The sequence below is a fragment of the Staurois parvus genome, unplaced genomic scaffold (genome assembly GCF_062004578.1).
Source record: "Staurois parvus isolate SC_StPar_1 unplaced genomic scaffold, SC_StPar_1.0 ptg000576l, whole genome shotgun sequence".
NCBI lineage: Eukaryota > Metazoa > Chordata > Amphibia > Anura > Ranidae > Staurois > Staurois parvus.
In genome coordinates this window covers 3,040,060-3,061,585 of record NW_028318372.1, presented here as the reverse complement: position 1 = coordinate 3,061,585, position 21,526 = coordinate 3,040,060, and the positions used below count along the sequence as shown (strand labels likewise).

The following is a 21,526-nucleotide window of genomic DNA, read 5'->3' as shown; positions in this document are numbered from 1 at the left end:
AGCCAGACCTCTTAATCTGTATACCTGACCCAGGTCATTAAATCGATCTTCAAAAGTGAGAGTCAGAATGTCAACCGGGCAATTGGTGTTTTCAAAGAGTTTAGCATTGACGGCCTTCATATTCCTCAGGTTTTTCATGCAGTTTGGGAAAAATGTACTGAGTGGCACGGGGAACCTTCCCTGCCGAGAGGACACAGTGATTATTGTTAGCAGCTGTAGACATGCATGTAAAAATCTGACTGAGGGATTGACTTGGGTACGATCAGCTTGCCCATAGATGGCTTAAATCTCGTCTGGTCCATGCTGAACCGGCTGAGATTTGAACCATCAATGGCCAGGTTAAGGCAGCAGAAGGAGCAGCTGGGGAGGGCTTGCAAGAGGAATTTCAGTGTGTGTGGTGGGGTCTTTGCACAGACCGTGTCACTTTGCCCTGAATGGGGTTTTGCTTTAAGGAGAAAGTGTTTTTTTACAAACACCAAGGCAACTATTCCGCAGATTGACCAGCATCCTCTGATGAACAAATGTAGTAGTGCAGCCAACAAATAAATTGGTTCTCTGCATCAGTCTGATTGGATTTTAACCAACAAAGCTTTGTAAATATTAGAGTCCCAATGCTTTGTGTATTGGTGCTGTGCAAGGTCAGAGGAAAACAAAAAAACTGCCAGTGTTGTGAGGTAAGGAGTCGGCGTGGCTGTAATAAGCACATGATATGAAGTGGTGATGTCACTACCTGTATAGTTTACCATGGTTTAGCTACACCCCCCAGTGGAATACAGAACCAAACCTGTCAGGATGACTCTCCTGTATTCCTGGATGTTAGATGATACAGATGTTTTTTGGTGGGAAATTTCCCTTTAAGCCCCTCTGCTGTCGGGACAACTGTGCATTACAGAGGAGAAAATCTGGTAAGTGTGGATTGCAGCTGTTCACAGTCTCAGAGTGAAGTCATTGCACGTGGAGTGTGGGGGATCACGTGGCTTGGTTATTCAGAATCAGAGCTTGAGGTGACAGACTTCTTTTTCTTTTTCTTGCTGTGTTTCTTGTGCTTTTTTTTCTTTTTGGTCTTTTCCTGTAAATCAGGGAAACATATTTTACTCATATATACACAGTAGTAGGTAACCAGGTTCAACCACTTCCTGTTATGGGCTGACAACAATCTGCCAGTTATACTCCTGTTTGTCACCCTAAAAAGGCATATTTCCAGCACACCATGGATCTTTAAATAGCATCCCAAAATTTTTATTTAAACCGCTCACATCACAAAATCTTTACCAAGTAATTATAGACCTGTTAGTTTAACCTCTATAGTTGGGAAGATACTGGAGAGTTTAATAAAAGACCACATAGATGAGTTCTTGCTGGAAAAAAATATTTTAAGCAACAGACAGCATGGATTCATGAAAGACAGAAGTTGTCAAACAAATCTGATTTCTTTTTATGAGGTGGTGAGCAAAACCTTGGACAGAGGGGTGGCGGTGGACGTGGTATACTTGGACAGAGGGGTGGCGGTGGACGTGGCATACCTGGACAGAGGGGTGGCGGTGGACGTGGCATACCTGGACAGAGGGGTGGCGGTGGACGTGGCATACCTGGACAGAGGGGTGGAGGTAGACGTGGTATACTTGGACAGAGGGGTGGCGGTGGACGTGGTATACGTGGACAGAGGGGTGGAGGTGGACGTGGTATACTTGGGCAGAGGGGTGGCGGTGGACATGGTATACTTGGATTTTGCTAAAGTGTTTGACACAGTTCCCCACACCGCTAATGTAAATTGTTTGGTAAAATTCTTACCGCAGCACTTTGACACATTTCACAAGACACACAGCTGCTATGTAAGGTAACGTCTACAGGCTTGGAAAAATCTGTATGTAAATGGATAGAAAACTGGCTAAAAGATCATATTCAGAGAGTAGTGGCTAATGATTCATACTCTGAATGGTCTAGGGTCATCAGTGGTGTACCCCAAGGTTCAGTATTGGGACCCTTACTTTTTAATATATTTATAAACAAAATAGGGTCTGGGATTATAAATCCCATTTCAGTCTTTGCAGATGACACCAAGCTGTGCAGCGGAATAACGTCCTTACAGGATGTCTCCAACTTACAAGTTGACCTCAATGCACTGTTAAATTGGACAACTATATGGCCAATGAGGTTTAATGTTGATAAATGTAAGGTTCTGCACTTGGGAGCTAAGAATATGCATGCATCATACATACTAGGGGGGGGTACAACTGGGGGAATCAATGGTGGAGAAGGATCTGGGAGTTCTGGTAGATCACAAGCTTAATAACAGCATGCAATGCCAAGCTGCGGTTTCTACAGCAAGCAAAATCCTCTCTTGTATTAAAAGAGGTATAGACTCCAGAGAGAGAGATATCATTTCCCCCGGTACAAATCATTAGTAAGACCTCATCTGGAATATGCAGTTCAGTTTTGGGCACCAATTCACAAAATGAACATTGGGGAACTGGAGAAAGTACAGAGAAGGGCAACCAAACTGATAAGAGGCATGGAGGAGCTCAGCTATGAGGAAAGATTAGAGGAACTGAATGTATTCTCTCTTGAGGAGAGGAGATAAAGGGGGGATATGATCTCCATGTATAATACATAAGGGGGGATATGATCTCCATGTATAATACATAAGGGGGGATATGATCTCCATGTATAATACATAAGGGGGGAATATGATATCCATGTATGATACATAAGGGGGATCTGATCTCCATGTATAATACATAAGGGGAGATATGATCTCCATGTATAATACATAAGGGGGGATATGATCTCCATGTATAATACATAAGGGGGGATATGATCTCCATGTATAATACATAAGGGGGATATGATCTCCATGTATAATACATAAGGGGGGATATGATCTCCATGTATAATACATAAGGGGGGGATATGATCTCCATGTATAATACATAAGGGGTTATATGATCACTATGTATAATACATAAGGGGGATATGATCACCATGTATAATACATAAGGGGGATATGATCTCCATGTATAATACATAAGGGGGGGATATGATCACCATGTATAATACATAAGGGGGGATATGATCACCATGTATAATACATAAGGGGGATATGATCTCCATGTATAATACATAAGGGGGGGATATGATCTCCATGTATAATACATAAGGGGGATATGATCTCCATGTAGAATACATAAGGGGGATATGATCTCCATGTATAATACATAAGGGGGGGATATGATCTCCATGTATAATACATAAGGGGGGGATATGATCACCATGTATAATACATAAGGGGGGGATATGATCACCGTGTATAATACATAAGGGGGGATATGATCACCGTGTATAATACATAAGGGGGGATATGATCACCGTGTATAATACATAAGGGGGGGATATGATCTCCATGTATAATACATAAGGGGGGATATGATCTCCATGTATAATACATAAGGGGGGATATGATCTCCATGTATAATACATAAGGGGTTATATGATCTCCATGTATAATACATAAGGGGGATATGATCTCCATGTATAATACATAAGGGGGGATATGATCTCCATGTATAATACATAAGGGAGAATATGATCTCTATGTACAGTGGGGATCGAAAGTTTGGGCACCCCAGCTAAAAATTTGTATTAATGTGCATAAAGAAGCCAAGGAAAGATGGAAAAATCTCCAAAAGGCATCAAATTACAGATTAGACATTCTTATAATATGTCAACAAAAGTTAGATTTTATTTTCATCATTTACACTTTCAAAATAACCAAAAATTAAAAAATGGCGTCTGCAAAAGTTTGGGCACCCTGCAGAGTTAATATCTTGTACTGCCCCCTTTGGCAAGTATCACAGCTTGTAAACACTTTTTGTAGCCAGCCAAGAGTCTTTCAATTCTTGTTTGAGGTATCTTTGCCCATTCTTCCTTACAAAAGTCTTCCAGTTCTTTGAGATTTCTGGGCTGTCTGTCACGCACTGCTCTTTTAAGGTCTATCCATAGATTTTCAATTATGTTGAGGTCAGGAGATTGTGAAGGCCATGGCAAAACCTTCAGTTTACACCTCTTGATGTAATCCCCCGTGGATTTCGAGGTGTGTTTAGGATCATTATCCATTTGTAGAAGCCATCCTCTCTTTAACTTCAGCTTTTTCACAGATGGCATCAATTTACCATCCAAAATTTCCTGAAATTTTATTGAATCCATTTTTCCTTCTACTCGTGAGATGTTCCCTGTGCCACTGGCTGCAACACAACCCCAAAGCATGATTGATCCAACCCCATGCTTAACAGTTGGACAGAGGTTCTTTTCATTCAATTCTGTGCCCCCTTCTTCTCCAAACGTACCTTTGCTCATTCCGGCCAAAAAGTTCAATTTTAACCTCATCGGTCCACAGAACTTGTTTCCAAAATGCATAAGGCTTGTCTATATGTTCATTTGCAAAGTTCAAATGATGATTTTTGTGGTGAGGATGTAGAAGAGGTTTTCTTCTGATGACTCTTCCATGAAGACCATATTTGTACAAGTATCTCTTTATAGTGGAATAGTGTACCACAACTCCAGTGTCTGCCAGATCTTTCTGGAGGGATCGTGCAGTCAAACGTGGGTTTTGAATTGTTTTTCTCACAATCCTGCGAGCTGTTCTGTCTGATATTTTTCTTGGTCTTCCAGATCCTGCTTTAACTTCCACTGTTCCTGATGACTGCCATTTCTTAATTACATTCCGAACAGAGGATATTGACATCTGAAAACGCTTTGCTATCGTCTTATAGCCTTCTCCAACTTTGTGAGCGTCAACTATTTTCAGTTTTCTAGACAACTGCTTAGAAGAACCCATGGTGCTGATTGTTGGGGCAAGGTCAGATGAGTCTGGGCATTTAAAACCTTTGAGCTTGACATCACCTGGTCTTCCCAGACAGTGATTGAGAACAATCCATGACACTGGCAGGTCTCAGCTTTGCAAAGGGGGCAGTGCATGCTATAAATTCTGCAGGGTGCCCAAACTTTTGCAGACGCCATTTTTTTGTTTTCTGTTATTTTCAAAGTGTAAATGATGGAAATAAATTCTAACTTTTGTTGACATATTATAAGAATGTCTAATCTGTAATTTGATGCCTTTTGGAGATTTTTCCATCTTTCCTTGGCTTCTTTATGCACATTAATACAACTTTTTAGCTGGGGTGCCCAAACTTTCGATCCCCACTGTATAATACATAAGGGGGGATATGATCACCATGTATAATACATAAGGGGGGATATGATCACCATGTAGAATACATAAGGGGGGATATGATCTCCATGTATAATACATAAGGGGGGATATGACCACCATGTATAATACATAAGGGGGGGGGTATGATCTCCATGTACAATACATAAGGGGGGGATATGATCTCCATGTATAATACATAAGGGGGATATGATCTCCATGTATAATACATAAGGGGGGATATGATCTCCATGTATAATACATAAGGGGGATATGATCTCCATGTATAATACATAAGGGGAGATATGATCTCCATGTATAATACATAAGGGGGGATATGATCTCCATGTATAATACATAAGGGGGGATATGATCTCCATGTATAATACATAAGGGGGGATATGATCTCCATGTATAATACATTCTGCTGCATGCTACTTTGGGTAATTTACACAATTTGTTGCCATTACAGATCCAGTGATCTTAAAAGCATGGCTGAGCTGCAAAAAATGTACCTAAGAAGCTCTAACTGGAAGTGGACAATAGTTTACGATACTGAAAAATACCGAGGCCAGGCACATAAGTGAAAGTATCAACAAAGCATGTACCTGTGAGGGAGATATACAATGCTTCCCTCTCTTGCCACCTGTGCCAGTAAAAGCAGATCTATTGCAGAGGAATTGTCCCCTGAAGTCTGCTGGGAGACAGACACTTTGGGAAAGTCCGTCCCCCATCTGACCTGCCCATCACTATTGTAACCTGTAATGGATGGAGGTCAGCAGAAGAAGCCAGTTAGAGCTACAGAGGACACAAGAGACTGACTCCCCGTAGTGTCTGTTTCCCAGGAGGCAGTTACTCGGCGACTGAACAGCATTCAGCAGTGAGGGTGGTAGAAGAGGTAAGTATTTTATTTGGATTGATTTCCACAGTATAATTAAAAACAACCTAATTAGAATATGTTTTTTGCTGTTCTCATGGTGTTAAACCACCAGCATTTCCATGAAAAAGGCACTTACAGCTTTCTCTTCACTGCTCCGCTTCCTTTTCCCATAAACCTTGAAAAAGAAACAAATAAATAAGTGTCACCAATGTACTGCAAACATTTTCAGTGTATACAATGTTTTCACATTTTAATAAAGACTGCGGCAATTAAACAATGTTATGAGATCACATAGGTCACACATCATGGACCAAATTTTTAGGGTTATCTACAAAACCTGCAGCACACCATATTCTGGAACTAATAAAAGGTTACCAATGAATAAAAACAACAAAGACTTTGCAGCTGTATGGGAGCAAGCTCTACATAACCCTATGCTGAAATATAAAATAAAACTCCAGTGTAGGTTTATTTTGGAAAATGGTATGCACAGCTAAACAGACATCATCATGGGAACACTAACCACTTGCCTTCCTGAGGATTTACTCCCCTTCTTGATCAGGTCATTTTTCCGATACGGCGCTGCGTTACTTTAAAGCGGAGTTTCACTCACCCTCTCAAAAAATAAGTCAGCAGCTACAAAAACTGTAGCTGCTGACTTTTAAAAAACAGCCACTTACCTGTCCCTCAGTCCCGTGGTGTGTCCCCCGCAGCCTATATCACGGGCTGTCCTGTATTCCAGGAGGCCGGCATCTTCAGTGTGGGCACCCGGCTGTGACAGCTTGCGGCTTCACAGTCGGGTACCAACTGCGCATGCGCGAGCAGCTCTGCGCTTTCTGAATGGTCCTGTAGTCATCTGGGACCTGTCACATGTCCCAAAAGACTACAGGGAGGGAGGACACTTTCCGTTTCCGATGGCCTAGGCGATCACACCGGAAGTGGGAGCAGGTACCTGTCAAATTCGGGTACCCGCCCCCAAAAGGTGCCAATCCTTAAAACGGAACTTCCCCTTTTGGGTGGAGCTCCGCTTTAACTTACAATTGCGTGGTCATGTAATGCTGCATCCAAATTAAATTTATGCCTTTTTTCCCTGAAAATAGAGCTTTCTTTTGGTGGTATTTGATCACCTCTGCATTTTTAATTTTTTTATAAACAAAAAAAGACCCAACAATTTTGAAGAAAAAAAAAAACAAAAAAAAAAAAAACCAAAAACAATATTTTTGACTTTTTGCTATAAAACATATCCAATAAAAAAAATGTCAAAAAAATCATATGTCTTCATAAATTTAGGTCAAAATGTATTCTGCTATGTCTTTGCTAAAAACAAGCAGTTACACTTATGGTAACACCTTTTCCAGTCTTTCAGGACAGCACCTCAAGAGACCTTGGCTCCTCTCCACCTGAGGAAACACCTCCACCCAGAATAAAACTATGGCCTCAGTTCACGATCTAGCACCTCCGGTCACCTGGGGGGAGACAATACAAGACACAAAAAAAAGAAAGAACCGTACCATATAACCAAATGCTACAAAGGGTGGGTAACTGGTTCTGTCCTGAAAGACTCCTGGAAAAGGCGTTACCCCAAGTGTAACTTTGCTTTTTTCCTTCCCTGTCTTTCAGGACAGCACCTCGAGAGGATATGCGAGCACTCACCCCTAGGGTGGGGCCACTGCTTGTAGAGCCTTGCGTCTGAAGGCCTGCTCTTCTAACGAGATCAGGTCAAGTATGTAATGCTTAACGAAGGTGCTGTAATTGGACCAGGCAGCAGCCCTACAGATCTGTCCCGGGGTTGCACCAGCCAGCTCAGCATACGTGGCCACCATGGCCCGGGTGGAGTGCGGCACGATGCCCTCCGGGACTTCCAGACCCTCGGTCAGATATGCCTGTCTAATTGCCACTTCTCAGCCACCTAGCTAAGGTGCACCTAGAGGCTTTACAACCCTTGCTTGCTCCTAAAAATGAAACAAAAAGGGAATCAGACTTCCTGATCCCTTTAGTCCTATCTAAAGAAAGAAGACCACATCTTCTAACATCCAACATGTGAAATTTCCTTTCCTGGTCACACGAGGGGTTAGAACGAAATGAAGGTAAAGTAATTTCTTGGCCTCAATGAAATCTCGAGGCCATCTTGGGCAAGAAAGCCGGGTCCATCCTAAACGTCACCCTATCCGCAAAAATCTGGAGGAAGGGGGCTCTGATTAACAGGGCTTCCAACTCACTAATTCTCCTCGCTGTAATAACCACTACCTGGAATACTGTCTTGAGGGTTCAGGGTCCTGATGGAACTTGAATCCAGCGGTTCAAATGGGGGGCCTGTCAGCACATTAAGTACCGTCGTGAGGTTCCACTTTGGAAAGGGTCTCTCTCTTACAGGTCTCTGTCTGGTCAAGGACTTAAAGAAACTTGCCACCAGCTCCTCTCTGGCTAAGGGAGACTCTAGGAAAATGCTGAGAGCCGACACTTGGCCCTTCAGTGTACTCACCGCTAGCCCCTTGTTGGTCCCGACTGCAAAAATTCCAGGACTGAAACTAAGCTATATGTTTCCAAGTAGGTCTGAGCACACCATTTATTAAAAAGCTTCCAGACCTTAAGGTAGATAGAATGGGTTTCCTCTTTTCTAATACTTAAGAGAGTGGATACTACCCTAGCCGAGAACCCCTTGCTCCTCAGCAGCTGTTCCTCAGAAACAAGGCCACTAGGTTCCATCTGTCTACCTAGGGACACAGAACCGAACCCTGAGACAGAAAGTCCTTTTGGCACGGCAATATCCAAGGAGGGTAGACAGCTAGGGCCGCAAGGGTCGAACACCAAGCAGGGCTATTGGGTTTTAGGGATACTTGCTCGGATCTGAATTTCTTCAGAACTGCTGGCAATAAGGAGACTGGGGGGGAAGGTGTAACACAGGGGAAAGTCCCATCGTTCTGCTAGTGCATCCACTGCCAACGCCCCGTCCCACCGGTTTAGAGAGAAGAAAACCGAAACTTTGGTGTTTTGGCCCGACGCAAAAAGGTCTATGGATGGGGCCCCCCCACTCCCTTATGATGGCTTGGTAGATCTCCCCATTGAGCACCCGTTCTGATTCCCTCAGCAGCCACCTGCTGAGAAAGTCTGCCACCTGGTTCAGATCCCCCTTCAGGTGGACGGCGGATAAGGAGGCTACATTTGTCTCCACCCAGGTGAGCAACTCCGAGGCTAGGCACCACAGAGTCCTGCTTCGAGACCCTCCCTGCCTGTTGATATACGCCATGATGGAGGAGTTGCTCGAGAGGACCCGCATGTGCTGGACCCGTAACTGCTCCCGGAAGGCCACAAGGGCCCACAATACCGCCTTGAGTTCTTTCCAGTTTGAGCATCTGTTCCTCTCTTCTGGTAGCCAAGAACCCTGTGCCAAGGACTTCCCTAGGTGCACTCCCCAACCCCTGGTGTGCACGTCTGTTGCAATTTCCCTGGAGATGGGTAAGACCCATAACATCCCCTGGGTCAGATTGGCTGATCTTCTCCATCACCAGAGGGTCCTCTTCACCCAGGGGGGTACCTGTATCAAGGAGTCTAAAGACACCTGCAGGCAATCCCAGACATCCAAAATGAACAGCTGGAGGGGCCGCAAGTGAAAACCTGCCCGATGTACACCTGGGATGGATGAGGTTGGCAGGCCTAATACGGACATGGATTCTCTTAGCACATGGTCTGGTTCCCTAGCAGCTGCCTGATTCCCCTGTCCAATTTAGTATTTTCTCCAGGAACAGAAAGAGTTTCTGAAGGGTGGAATCCAGTTCGTAGCCCAGGTACACCATCATTTGGGCTGGGACCAAATTCGACTTGGATAAGGTTACTAGCCAGCCCAGATTCTCCAGGTGTCTCATCAAGGTTATGCTCCGCAACAGCTGTTCCTCCAAGTCTGCAAACAATAGGAGAATGTCCATGTAAGTCACCAGCGAGACTCCCCTTAGATGTAGAGACACCAGGGCCTCGGCCATGATCTTTGTGATAATCCTGGGCGAGGAGGAAAACCCAAAGTGTAAGATTCAGGAACTGCAGGTGAAGTATTTGCCTGGGGCCCCGTACTGCCAACCTGAGGAATTTCTGAAAGGCCTCCACAATAGGAACGTGTAAGTAAGCGTCCTTTAGGTCTATTGAGGCCAGATAGCAGTTGGTGGGAAGAAGAGACCTTACAGAGAAAATCGAATCCATACGGAATGTTTTGTATTTAATGATCTCGTTCAAGGGCTTGAGGTTCAGAATAAGCCTGTACATTCCTGAGGGCGTTCTGACCACAAAGACGTGGGAATAGAAATCCCTGCCGATCTCTGCGGCGGGGACCCTGACAACGACCCTCTGCTCCTCCAACTCCTGCAAAGAAGAGAGTAGGGTCGAGCCTTCTTCGCACACCTTGGGAGCTCTGTCACTAATCATCTCTGTGACAGTGGCCTCCAAAATTCCAGGCGGTACCCCCTTCTCACTATACCTAGGATAAAGGGACTGGAGGAGACTGCTTCCCACTGTGGGAGGAAGACCCCCCAACCTTCCTCCCACCGGGGGAACACAGTCATTGCGATTTTTGGGGCTGCTCAGGAGGACGGAAATAGCTCCTCCCTTGCCTCTCCCTTTTTGCCCCCAGGACCTTTTCTGTATTTCCGTCCTGATGGCTTGTACCCGCTTTTGGGAACAAAATTCCCTCCCTCCCCTCCTGTACTTGGGGCTTCCTCTTCAGGGGAAAGGCTCTTTTCCTAACTGTGGTGCAATCCAGAACCGTCTCAAGACCTGGGTCGAAAAGGAAGTCTCCTGTGAACGGGATGCCACAAAGCTTAACCTTGGAGGCAATGTCCCCCTACCATGTCTTGAGCCACAGGGCTCTGCGGGCAGAGTTAGGGCTGCTGACCTAGCCGCCATCCTCACTGACTCCGCAGAGGTGTCCGCAATATAGCCCACCCCCTGCAGTAAAGTCTGAAAGGAGGCTAATATTTTGTCCTTCAGGGATCCTGCCACGATATGGGCCTGTAGCTGTGTAAGCCAATACTCCATGTTCCGAGCTGCTACTGTAGTGGCCATGGTGGGCTTTAAGTTGAATAGTGAGTCCCAGGATTCTTAAGAAGGGAATGCTCTCAAAGGCAAGGTCCTACCTAAGAAAAAGTTGCAGCTTGGGGCTTTTATTCCACACTGCGGACGAGTCTACGTCAAACGGGAACCTGAGCATCAGAGATTTGGCAAAGAAGGGCTTTCTCTCCAGATCCTGCCACTCACTCCCTCTTTATGGTTTCTACCAGTACTTTGTGGACAGGAAAGACTATGTTCCTCCATACCGATACATTTGATCATGCAACATAAGGGGCTTTTTATCTTCCTTAATGTCCAAGGTGGCATAAATGGCTAGTAAGTCAACAACCTCTTCTAGGGACAACTTGTATCTAGAGGGGCCTCTGGACTGGTTCGAGAGCCCCCCTCCGAGTCTGCCTCTGAATCCACTGAATCCAAGTCCAGGGATGGGTCCCCCTCCGCCAACTCACCTTTTGCACCTCCTGCCTCCCTACTTATTGCTGGGGCAACCTCGATCTGTTGGGGGGGGGAGGGAAGGGGTGTGGTCTGTGTCTGGGGCAGAGCTAAATTATCGACTACAGACCTAAAGGAATCAAAAAGGTAGCCGTCAGTTCCCTAACTGACTTAACCAGGTTCCTGAGAAGGAACTTCCTCCTTGATCAAGCCCTCAATACAGGACTCACACAGCACGTTCGTCCAGGAGTCCTTGAGAGTCACCTTGCATGAGGGGCACTTCCTTTTATCCCCATGGTGCGGCTTGGGCTTCTCCCTGGCCTTTACCTGTAATATGCAAACAAAACCAGGGTTCCATTACCCGCAGGGACTGGCTGACTGCACCCCCCCCCCACCTCATGGCAGGGCATGGGAGACTACTATCTGAGACCCCTCCCCCCTTCTCTAGCCCCTCTGACCACCTAGAGGGCTGAGGACACCTCCTGGAGCTGGGGGCCCAACAGGTAAGGGAAACGATTCTCCTCTGAGCCACCTACCTGAGGCTGGCTGGTGTTGGCGTCACCTGGTCCCGGTGCCTCCGGCCTGGACATATTCCAGGTGGTGATCTGCCCCGAGGTGCTGCATCGCCTGCCACTGCAGGATGCAGCCCTCCACATCGCCGAACTCCGGCCCGAGCTTCCAAGGGACATGGCTGGAAGCCGGCAGCCACATCCCAGTAGAAAGTCCCACCTTTCCACCAGAAGTAACGTCCCCCGTCATCCGGCCTGGCCAGGGCTCCATTGCCGGCACATCATGGGGCGGCGATACCTCTCCCTTGGTCCCCCTGGATATTGGAGCGCGGGCGCCTGGTACCCCGGACCTCTCCCGATGGGGTCTGGGGCAGAGCGAGATGCAGGTAAGGGACACCACCCACCCGCGGCGCTGAGGGAGTCGGTCCCCCCTTCTGCAAAGTGGGGAGCACCCAAACAGACCGCACTCGATCTATATGCCCCCCCTCCCAGGCACAGAGCGATCCACTGACCGCCCCTGGAAGGGCTTCCAAGTCCGTGTCCAATTACAGCACCTTCGTTATGCATTACAGACTTGACCTGGTCTCGGCAGAAGAGCAGGCCTTCGAATACAATGCTCTACAAGCAGTGGTCCCGCCCTAGGGGTGAGTGCTCACATATCCTCTCGAGGTGCTGTCCTGAAAGACGGGGAGGGGGAAAAAGCAAAGTTACACTTATGGTAACACCTTTTCCAGGAGTCTTTCAGGACAGTGCCAGTTACCCACCCTTTGTAGCATTTGGTTATATGGTACAGTTCTTTTTTTTTTTTTTGTGTGTCCTGTATTGGTGTCTCCCCAGGTGAACGGAGGTGCTAGATCGTGAACTGAGGTTGGAGTGGGGAGGCCGTACTTTTATTCTGGGTGGAGGAGTTTCCTCAGGTGGGGAGGAGCCGAGGTCTCTGGAGGTGCTGTCCTGGAAGACGGGGAGGGGAAAAATCCCAATAACTGTATATTAATTGGTTTACGTGAAAGTTATAGCGTCTACAAATGGCGGTTTATATACTGGGATTTTTTTTTTTTTTTAATACTAGTAATGGCGGTGATGAGCAACTTATAGTGGGACTGCATTCCGACACTGAGTGGGAACGGCCACTGACATCCCCAGTGACACTGATAGAGTGATCAGTGCTCATAAAAAACACTGACACTGTACTAATGACACTGGGCAGGAAGGGGTTAACATCTGGGGCGATCAAAGAGTTATCCGTGTGTGTTTTACATTGTGTGCTGTTTCACTAGGGAGACATGCTGCTTTGTATCTCTCTGCTGTGCAAAGAGAAACAAAGCAGCATGTCCAAGCTGACAGGAGAGAGACCTGTGTTGCTTACAAACAGGTGTTTCTCCCCTGTCAGCTTTGCCAACGATCACTGAGTGCCGGCCGGGAATCGCTTGTCGAGACGTGGTGATTGACATCCCCAGCCGCCAATAGCGGCATGCATGTCCCCGGAAATGCAAATCACATACATATATATACCCACACACATACATACATGTGCGCACACACACACTTGATTTTGCGCAGCCGTACTTCTGCTATAGGGCATATGGAAATCGGTTAAAGGGATAGTTCACGTTCACCAAAGAACTGCCTATGCAAGTAAGGCTTCATGACGTACATAAATGGCCTACACCTATAGCAAGGGCATTACTCAACTTTAGTAAGAGCTGCACAGTTTGTTTTTATCTACAGACACCCCTAATCTGCATATATGCAGTTTTTTGGTAAAGGTGAACTAACCCTTTATTAGTAAGCACTTAGCGTAAAACATATCAATGTTTATTGTCTGTTGACGTCTGTTTACCGGTGTGTAGTTTTCTGTATTAGAAACCTACGGCTGAGCAAAAGAACAAAGAGGTTTTATTACACTGACCAGTACCTAAGAGAATTCACGTTGGGGTGAGGGAGCCTGTGACGTCACCCCTGTCTAAGTTCTGACATCAGCTGGCACCGGAGCTTCCTCAGGCTGGGATGCTGCAGTGGGGAGGCAACAAGGGATCATGGCTTGGTAAATATAAAGCACTGGTGTGTGCACGAGCTGTAAATGCCACTTTTCCCTGACTGGTCAAAGCAACAGTCTCTCCAATGCTTCACGCACACAGACATTTTCAGGTGTAAACTATGCCTAGCACAAAAAAACCATAACTTTTCCTGTGCCCAGGGAACTTCAGCTGGGGCCATAAAAGTTAATGGTTGTAAGCCTGTACTTGTGTAAATGGCGATAGTTCTGTGTACCGGCATTTACCTGGGCATGCATGTACGGCACATTTTCCAAACTGCAAACTTGCATAATTGCGGAAAATAGGTCACACAACATGTGCAGGTAAATGCAATGCATGGCATGTAAACAAACAGGGGGTGTAGTCATTCATATCTATAGCTGGCTGTACACTCCACCTTCAGATCCCTGGAAATGGAAAATCGTGTAATTTAACCTAGACATATTTATACCTTAAAATGTCTGTGTGCATGTAGCCTGCAAAGTGGTAGATGGATTAAAGCTTTAAAATGTGTGTATTGCCTTTGAAGGGGTTGATTTACTACAGGCAAATATACAATGCACTGAAAGTGCAGTTGCCCTAGATCTGAGGGAAAGCTTTGAAATGAGGGAAAGCTTTGAAATGAGGGAAAGCTTTGAAATGAGGGAAAGCTTTGAAATGAGGGAAAGCTTTGAAATGAGGGAAAGCTTTGAAATGAGGGAAAGCTTTGAAATGAGGGAAAGCTTTGAAATGAGGGAAAGCTTTGAAATGAGGGAAAGCTTTGAAATGAGGGAAAGCTCTGAAATGAGGGAAAGCTCTGAAATGAGGGAAAGCTCTGAAATGAGGGAAAGCTCTGAAATGAGGGAAAGCTCTGAAATGAGGGAAAGCTCTGAAATGAGGGAAAGCTCTGAAATGAGGGAAAGCTCTGAAATGAGGGAAAGCTCTGAAATGAGGGAAAGCTCTGAAATGAGGGAAAGCTCTGAAATGAGGGAAAGCTCTGAAATGAGGGAAAGCTCTGAAATGAGGGAAAGCTCTGAAATGAGGGAAAGCTCTGAAATGAGGGAAAGCTCTGAAATGAGGGAAAGCTCTGAAATGAGGGAAAGCTCTGCAGATTTCTATCATCTAATAATGTGCAAGCAAAAATTCAGTTTTTTTGTAATTTTCCTAGCATGTGATTGGGTATTCTTTGCAAAACGAAGCCTTACCTCATTTACTAAGCTCTGGAGCAACTGCACTTGCAGTGCACAGTATATTTGCCTATAGTAAATCAACCCCATAGAGTCAATTTCAAATTATATGTCCATTTAAGGCTACCCTGAGAACGTTGATGCGCAATGCCACTGCAGTTTTGTCCTGTTACAGGAAGTGAAAAAAAAAAAAGGTCCACTGGCAGCATGAACTATATTACTGGGTACATAGAAAACTGGAACTGCTGTGTTAATAGTGTCATTTTATTGGCCTAGATCCCTTTGCGGTTTGGAGCCAGTTTGTGACAGCTGGTTAAGGATTCAGCGCACATTGCTGCCTTTCATGTTGCCTCTGATCAGTTTCTCTTTGTAGCTTGTCACTCGTCACAGACTAACCTCGTCCTCAGAGTCTGACCGTGATGAATCATAAGAAGAGTAACGGTGGTCTTCGTCATCATCAGGTCTTCTCCTCTTCCTGCCTGAACTCTTTCCATCCTGCAGAAAGAAAGATCTCACTTGTCAAATGAAACCAATGTAAATGGTTAAGGTGACAACAGCTCCCCTAGGATGCCAATTTTCTCATAAGCCCCCCCTAAATTTACAATGATATTCTGTAAAAGGTTAAAGAGTTGCTGTAACTCACTTTGTCTTTCTCCAGCTCGTCTTTGGATTTCTTCTTCTTTACAGAATCCTAAAACAATAAACAGAAATTCATTTGTAGGACTAGAATGGTAGAAGCTGCCACTTTCTTCTGCATCTTCTTATCTGTTTGTATTACATTTGCAGTATATGTTTACAAAGCTGTGAGCCTTGTGACAGGGAATATTGGAAGAGGTCAACTAAACCGCAACTTAGAACTTGGCTTCAGTCAGGAAATGCAGAGTATACAAACGATTTGCAAAATAAAATAATTCTTCATAACAAGTAGAACAAAGCAAAAGAAATGGTACCCAAATGCTGACTTCATAAGAACCAAAAGACAATCACTTGCTTTAAGTATAGCTAAAGGCAGAACTTTTTTTTTTTTTTGTTAATTTTCGATAGAGTGAAGGTAGATTAAAATCCCCTGCCCCCACCCGTCAGGTTTTTACTGCTGTCTGTGTCCCCATTAGGGAGATTCACCCTCTTTATATGTCCTGTTTACCACTGTCATCAAATGTGAAAGTAAAAAAAAAAACAAAAAAAAAAAACACAAGACCAGTAAGAGGGGAAATCTTCCAATGAGGTCACTAGTTCTGGCGACCTGGGGGTCCCCAAGGGATTCCCTTAATTTTTAGGGATTTCCTCTCACTTCCTGTTTTGGCTCTGGGACAGGAAGTAAAGGGAAATCTCCCCAATGGGACAAAGATGGCAAAAATAGAAAAAAATGACAGGGGTTATAACCCTTACTCAATCCAAAACGAAAAAAAAAAAGGTTTTGCCTATAGTTCTATTTTAAATTTGAGCCCAATTGCATCTTTTTTCCTTTCCTCTTTGCTCCCTCATTCCTTGCAGCATTCTCTTGTGATCACAGGGTTGTGTGAGGATGCTGAAAGTCTTTATCCCTGAAGAGGATCGGGGTCTATGGAGGACAGTCCTAGAGAAAGGGAGAGTGTTGCCGTGAAAGATGCTTTTATTCTTTTACCCTTTTTTAGGGCCTGTTTTTTTTTTTTTTTAAAGACTTGTTTTAGTTGGCCATACATGGATCAAAATTCATCTGGTTCAGCAGGAACTGGCAAAATTTTGATCCATGTAAGGCAGTTCCTATTCATAAGAAGTTGATCTATCGATTTACTTCTCATGAACAGGACTGCTGGAAAATTTCACTTCAACCAGCCCTGCTCCCAATAGGCTGCAGAACTGATCAGTGTATTCTGATAGCAGGCAGGTCTTCCTGCTGCCTGAATATAAAGACACTGAGGATTCCCACATCCACACTGAATGTGTGGACAGGGCAATCAGGTCAGTTTTTATTTGTTCAGCCACCTAGCTGAATGAAAAAAGCTGACCCATGTATGGGCAGCTTAAAGAGGAGGTTAACCCCCCCCATTATTTTTTTTTTCTCCTCCGCTTTCCTGATGCTGAGATGGCTGTAATTGAGATATTCACCCACACAGAGGATCCAGCATTGTCCTGCCGAGATCCTCTTCTGTGCAGCCGCTGCGGGATCCTGCCCTGCCATGTTCCTTTGTTATATCCTCGGGAGGCTGCACTGGCTCTTCCAGATTCTGGCGCAGCATACCAATGACATCCCACTAAGCCCATTCCCCTCCTCTATTAGTGAATGGGGTGAAGCTCGGGTGTCCCGATGCCTCATGAGATATGAATGCAATATATACGGGAGGCAGGACAAAACAAAATGCACAAAAACCCCCCCACCAAATCAAACAAAAAAGATATATATGCAGAGCAGTGGAGGGTGGACAAGTTGCAGAGGAGCCAAGTCATACAAATGGGTGAAAATCTGCTTTAAGCTAAAGACAGATTTTAACCCTTCCACTGTCAATAATGTGTACCGCATGTAACAGCAGTGAAAGTGTTAAAACAAGCTCTTTCCTTTACCATTTTAAAATGTATCTCCAGGCTTTGTTGTAGAAGTGATCACTGTGGTCGAGGACATACCTGATCAATTCTACGTGCAGCAGAAGTGGCGTCCACTCTGACACTCCCTTCACTGGTCCCTAGGATCACCTGATCCAACTGGGAGCCCAGGACTACAGCAACCACTATCAAGATTGTTGCAGGGGAGCTTGGGAGAGATCTGATTCCAGTTTTGTCAAAGCTTAACTAAACCCAATGTATAGAAAACTGTCAGCATGCAGCTCTTTATTGCAGAAAAGACATGCTATGTTTCTTCTGCAATAATACACATTTACCTGCCTGCTTGCAGTTTTTCTATTGAATGTACATGCACATGCATTCCAAGCACACTCTGGCTGTACTAGAATCCCACCGACCAATAATAAAGTCGAAAACATTGCAGAGAGGATGTCAACAGCCAGTGGGATGTAGCCACAGCATCGCTGAAGGAGGTGGTGAGCATATGCCAGAGTTTAGTTTAGCTTTAACCTGGATGTGCTCTGCTCTAAGCACTTCTGGGTTCACAGCCAGATGACAGCAGACTTTGCCCTGGAAAACAACTGTTCATATACTTTCTGCTTTATTCTGTAAAGGCAAAGTGCAGGGGAGACATTAGGGGTATAATAGACCCCTGATGTCTTCATAATGAGGCCCTGTTACCTGCACAACGCCATCACAGTGGGTTTGTTAGCTCATGACAGCTAGTAATTTGTCTGAAAAGCATACAACCCCTCGGCTGCATGTGCACCCACCTAGGCCCAAACACAGACCTCAGATGATAACCCCCAATATGACCCTAATAGGTAACTTAATGATGACTACATATGTGCTTTTTCTGGTTGACTGCTTTTATACTTTAAATTATATACTTATATGCCCTATTAGGTGGTAAAATTAAGAATTACCCCTTCACTGATCTCATGTCAGATTTAAAAGGTCACATTTTCAAAATGTATATTTTCATGATAGTTTTCCCTTACAAATAATGTAGCAACACATTGCCATACAGTGGCCAGCAGATAAGTAATGACACCTCCACAAAGCACACCTTGCTCTCAGAATCCAAGCTGTCATCTGATGACCTGCGATAATGTTTTTTCTTCTTTTTCTTTTTTGAGTGTTTTTTCTTGGTCTTAAAAAAGAAATCAAATTTAGTGCAGAAGAAACATTACATACACATAAAACATTTCTAGTTTTAATACATTGCTGCAAATCTCATACGCAACAATAAATAGATCTCTTGAATTTTTGTGAAATAAATACAATTGACCAAGATGGGAAAACATAAAATCACCAAACTCAAGCTATTTGAGTTGTGTAACAAGTTGGGGATGAAAAGATACAGTCAGTGATGCTGACAAGTTTTTTCCCTATATTTTTACCTAATGATCCTGCCAGTTACACTTTCTTTCCTAGGGTGACAACACTCCCTCACTGTAATATATCTGTAGAGAAGCATTATGCTCCATTCACAAAAGCAGATCGTGTGCGGTATTTAGGTGTTTTCCCAAATACCAAATGAAATCCTGAAAATGTCAATTCACTATTGATTTATGCGGTTTACAGCAAAAAACACTCCGTAAATACCACATAAAACAGGAGTTAAAGTCAATTCACAAAAGGAAACAAACAAATAAATAAGTAAATAAATGCAATAAATAAGTAGTGGTCCAGACATGCGATAGTTGAGGAGTCTGCAGCCACCGGTATCCTCAACAATCAGTAAACATGGTTGTTAAGGAACAGGCAGCTGCCATATCCTTAACAACCAATGAGCCATCAGCTGTCAGCGGGGTTGGCCATTGATAGTTGAACGTAAACAAAAGCAATTAAAAATGACAGAACCCCTCAAGCTATACCAGGACCTTCGGGTCTGGAATGGATTTTAAGGGGAACCTCATGCCAAAAAAAAAACCCCAATATACATGCCAGACCGTTACCCAAGGACGCTTGTCTCCCCACCCTTTCCTGACCTGTCAGGATGCATGCTTGGATAAGGGTCTAGTATGGATTTTTGGGGGGACCCCATGCCATTTTTTTTTTCTTTTACATTCTGGAGTTTGGCTGCCTGAGGGTCTGATATGGATTCGGGGAGGGACCCACGCCATTTTAAACAAAAAATGTTTATATATATATAAATAAATGGGTTTTTTTTTCTTTTTTCCCTGTAATTTGTAATTCCCGGCATTTGTTTTGTTTACACTCAGCTGTCATTGGCGAACCCCTCTGACAGCTGATGACTCATTGGTTGTTAAGTACACTACAGCCATCCACTCCTTAACAACCATGACAGTTACAGATTTTTAAGGACGCCGGTGGCCACCCACTCCTTAACAACATGGTATTTACTACTGTAATAAATAAATTACCGTATTTAGTAGCGGTTTTTAGTAAGTTTAAAAAAACTTTGTTAAAAACGCGGTGTGGTATCTTACCACATACTCAGATGTGTTATGATACCACTTTGTAAATAGAGCCCACTGTCACCTTAGGACAGAAAAAGTTGTGACATAGGAGGTGGTAGTTTGTAGTCCACAAAGAGAATTCAGGCAGGGCTGATAAAATCCTTTGAGACGCCAATGCAGTATTGTCAGCTCACAAAAGAAACATGTGAGCTCACTAGATTTCTGGAAGGATCGGCAGGTATAATTTTTTTCGCTTATCAAAACAGATACAACAAAACTTTCAATGGTATATTCACCAAAAGTGAATAAACAAGTCATTGTTAAGGCTTACATATGTATTAAAGTGGTACATCTCTGAAATGAAAAAGCATATCCTATAGTGTGTACTGGCCTCAATCCAAAGCACCCAGCGTGGTTCCTATCTGCTCCCTCTTCCTCCCTCTGCTATCTGCATAGATCACTTGTGACAGTGTATAAGGACACCAAATAATCCCAGGAGATGCATGTTTCCCTATGAGACTTTGAAGAGGGGGCGTTGTCCCTTCCTTTCATTCAGGTTTCAGATTACACTCAGCTCTCTACTCTACAGTGTGACACCTCAGATCCCTGTCTTCTAGAGCTCAGTAATATGTTGTAAAATGTGTGCTGTAGGAGGCTGCAGATAAACAGGTACTACTTATATACAAGGATATGTTCCATCTCTCTGTGTCACCTGAGACTAGTCACTGCAGTAGGTATATGTAAGGGTTTACAACCACTTTAATACCAGGCAAACCTCAATGTCAAATAAACAAAAAAAACCCCAAACTGATGACATCAAAAATAACTTCCAGAAATACATGAACCCGACACCTGACTTACCTCATTATCAGATTCATCTGAACTGTTGGAAGAAGTAGAACTTGATGATGCAGAAGAAGAAGATGAAGATAACTTGACCAAAGACAATAAGGGTGACACTTGTGAGACGAAAATTAAAAAACAAAAAGCGATTTCATCCTATGTACTACTGGCAGCCTTGGGGTAGATGGTGCAATAATCTGCAAATAACTAATGGAATGTAAAAAGCAAGATTCTGGTTACAAATGAAGAATACAGAAAGGAAACAGTATTGTGGCTGAAAAAGCGCATTACGCCGCATCCTCACCACCTTGTAAAATGGACACCAAAACAGCCCACACACCTAAACTGCATGTTTTAGCATGTGGTTAGTATGGACAGGCTCCTACAGTCTTTGATATGTGGGCAACAATGGAGTAAATTGAAAGAACGTAGAAC

At 44.2% G+C, this 21,526-nt stretch overlaps 1 protein-coding gene across 2 annotated transcripts in view; it reads right to left on the bottom strand.

The window, feature by feature from the left end:
* Positions 1-718: 718 nt before the first annotated feature.
* FAM133B (family with sequence similarity 133 member B) overlaps positions 719-21,526 on the bottom strand; it is a 46,127-nt gene continuing 25,319 nt past the window's right edge. For both annotated transcript variants that reach the window (XM_089692121.1, XM_089692122.1), the window contains 6 exons: positions 21,110-21,181; positions 18,892-18,975; positions 15,928-15,975; positions 15,681-15,779; positions 6,223-6,261; positions 719-1,069 (listed from right to left, as the gene is read on the bottom strand). In XM_089692121.1, coding sequence (XP_089548247.1) covers positions 983-1,069; positions 6,223-6,261; positions 15,681-15,779; positions 15,928-15,975; positions 18,892-18,975; positions 21,110-21,181 — 429 coding nt within the window. In that variant the 3' untranslated portion in view covers positions 719-982. The remainder of the gene's footprint in view (positions 1,070-6,222; positions 6,262-15,680; positions 15,780-15,927; positions 15,976-18,891; positions 18,976-21,109; positions 21,182-21,526) is intronic.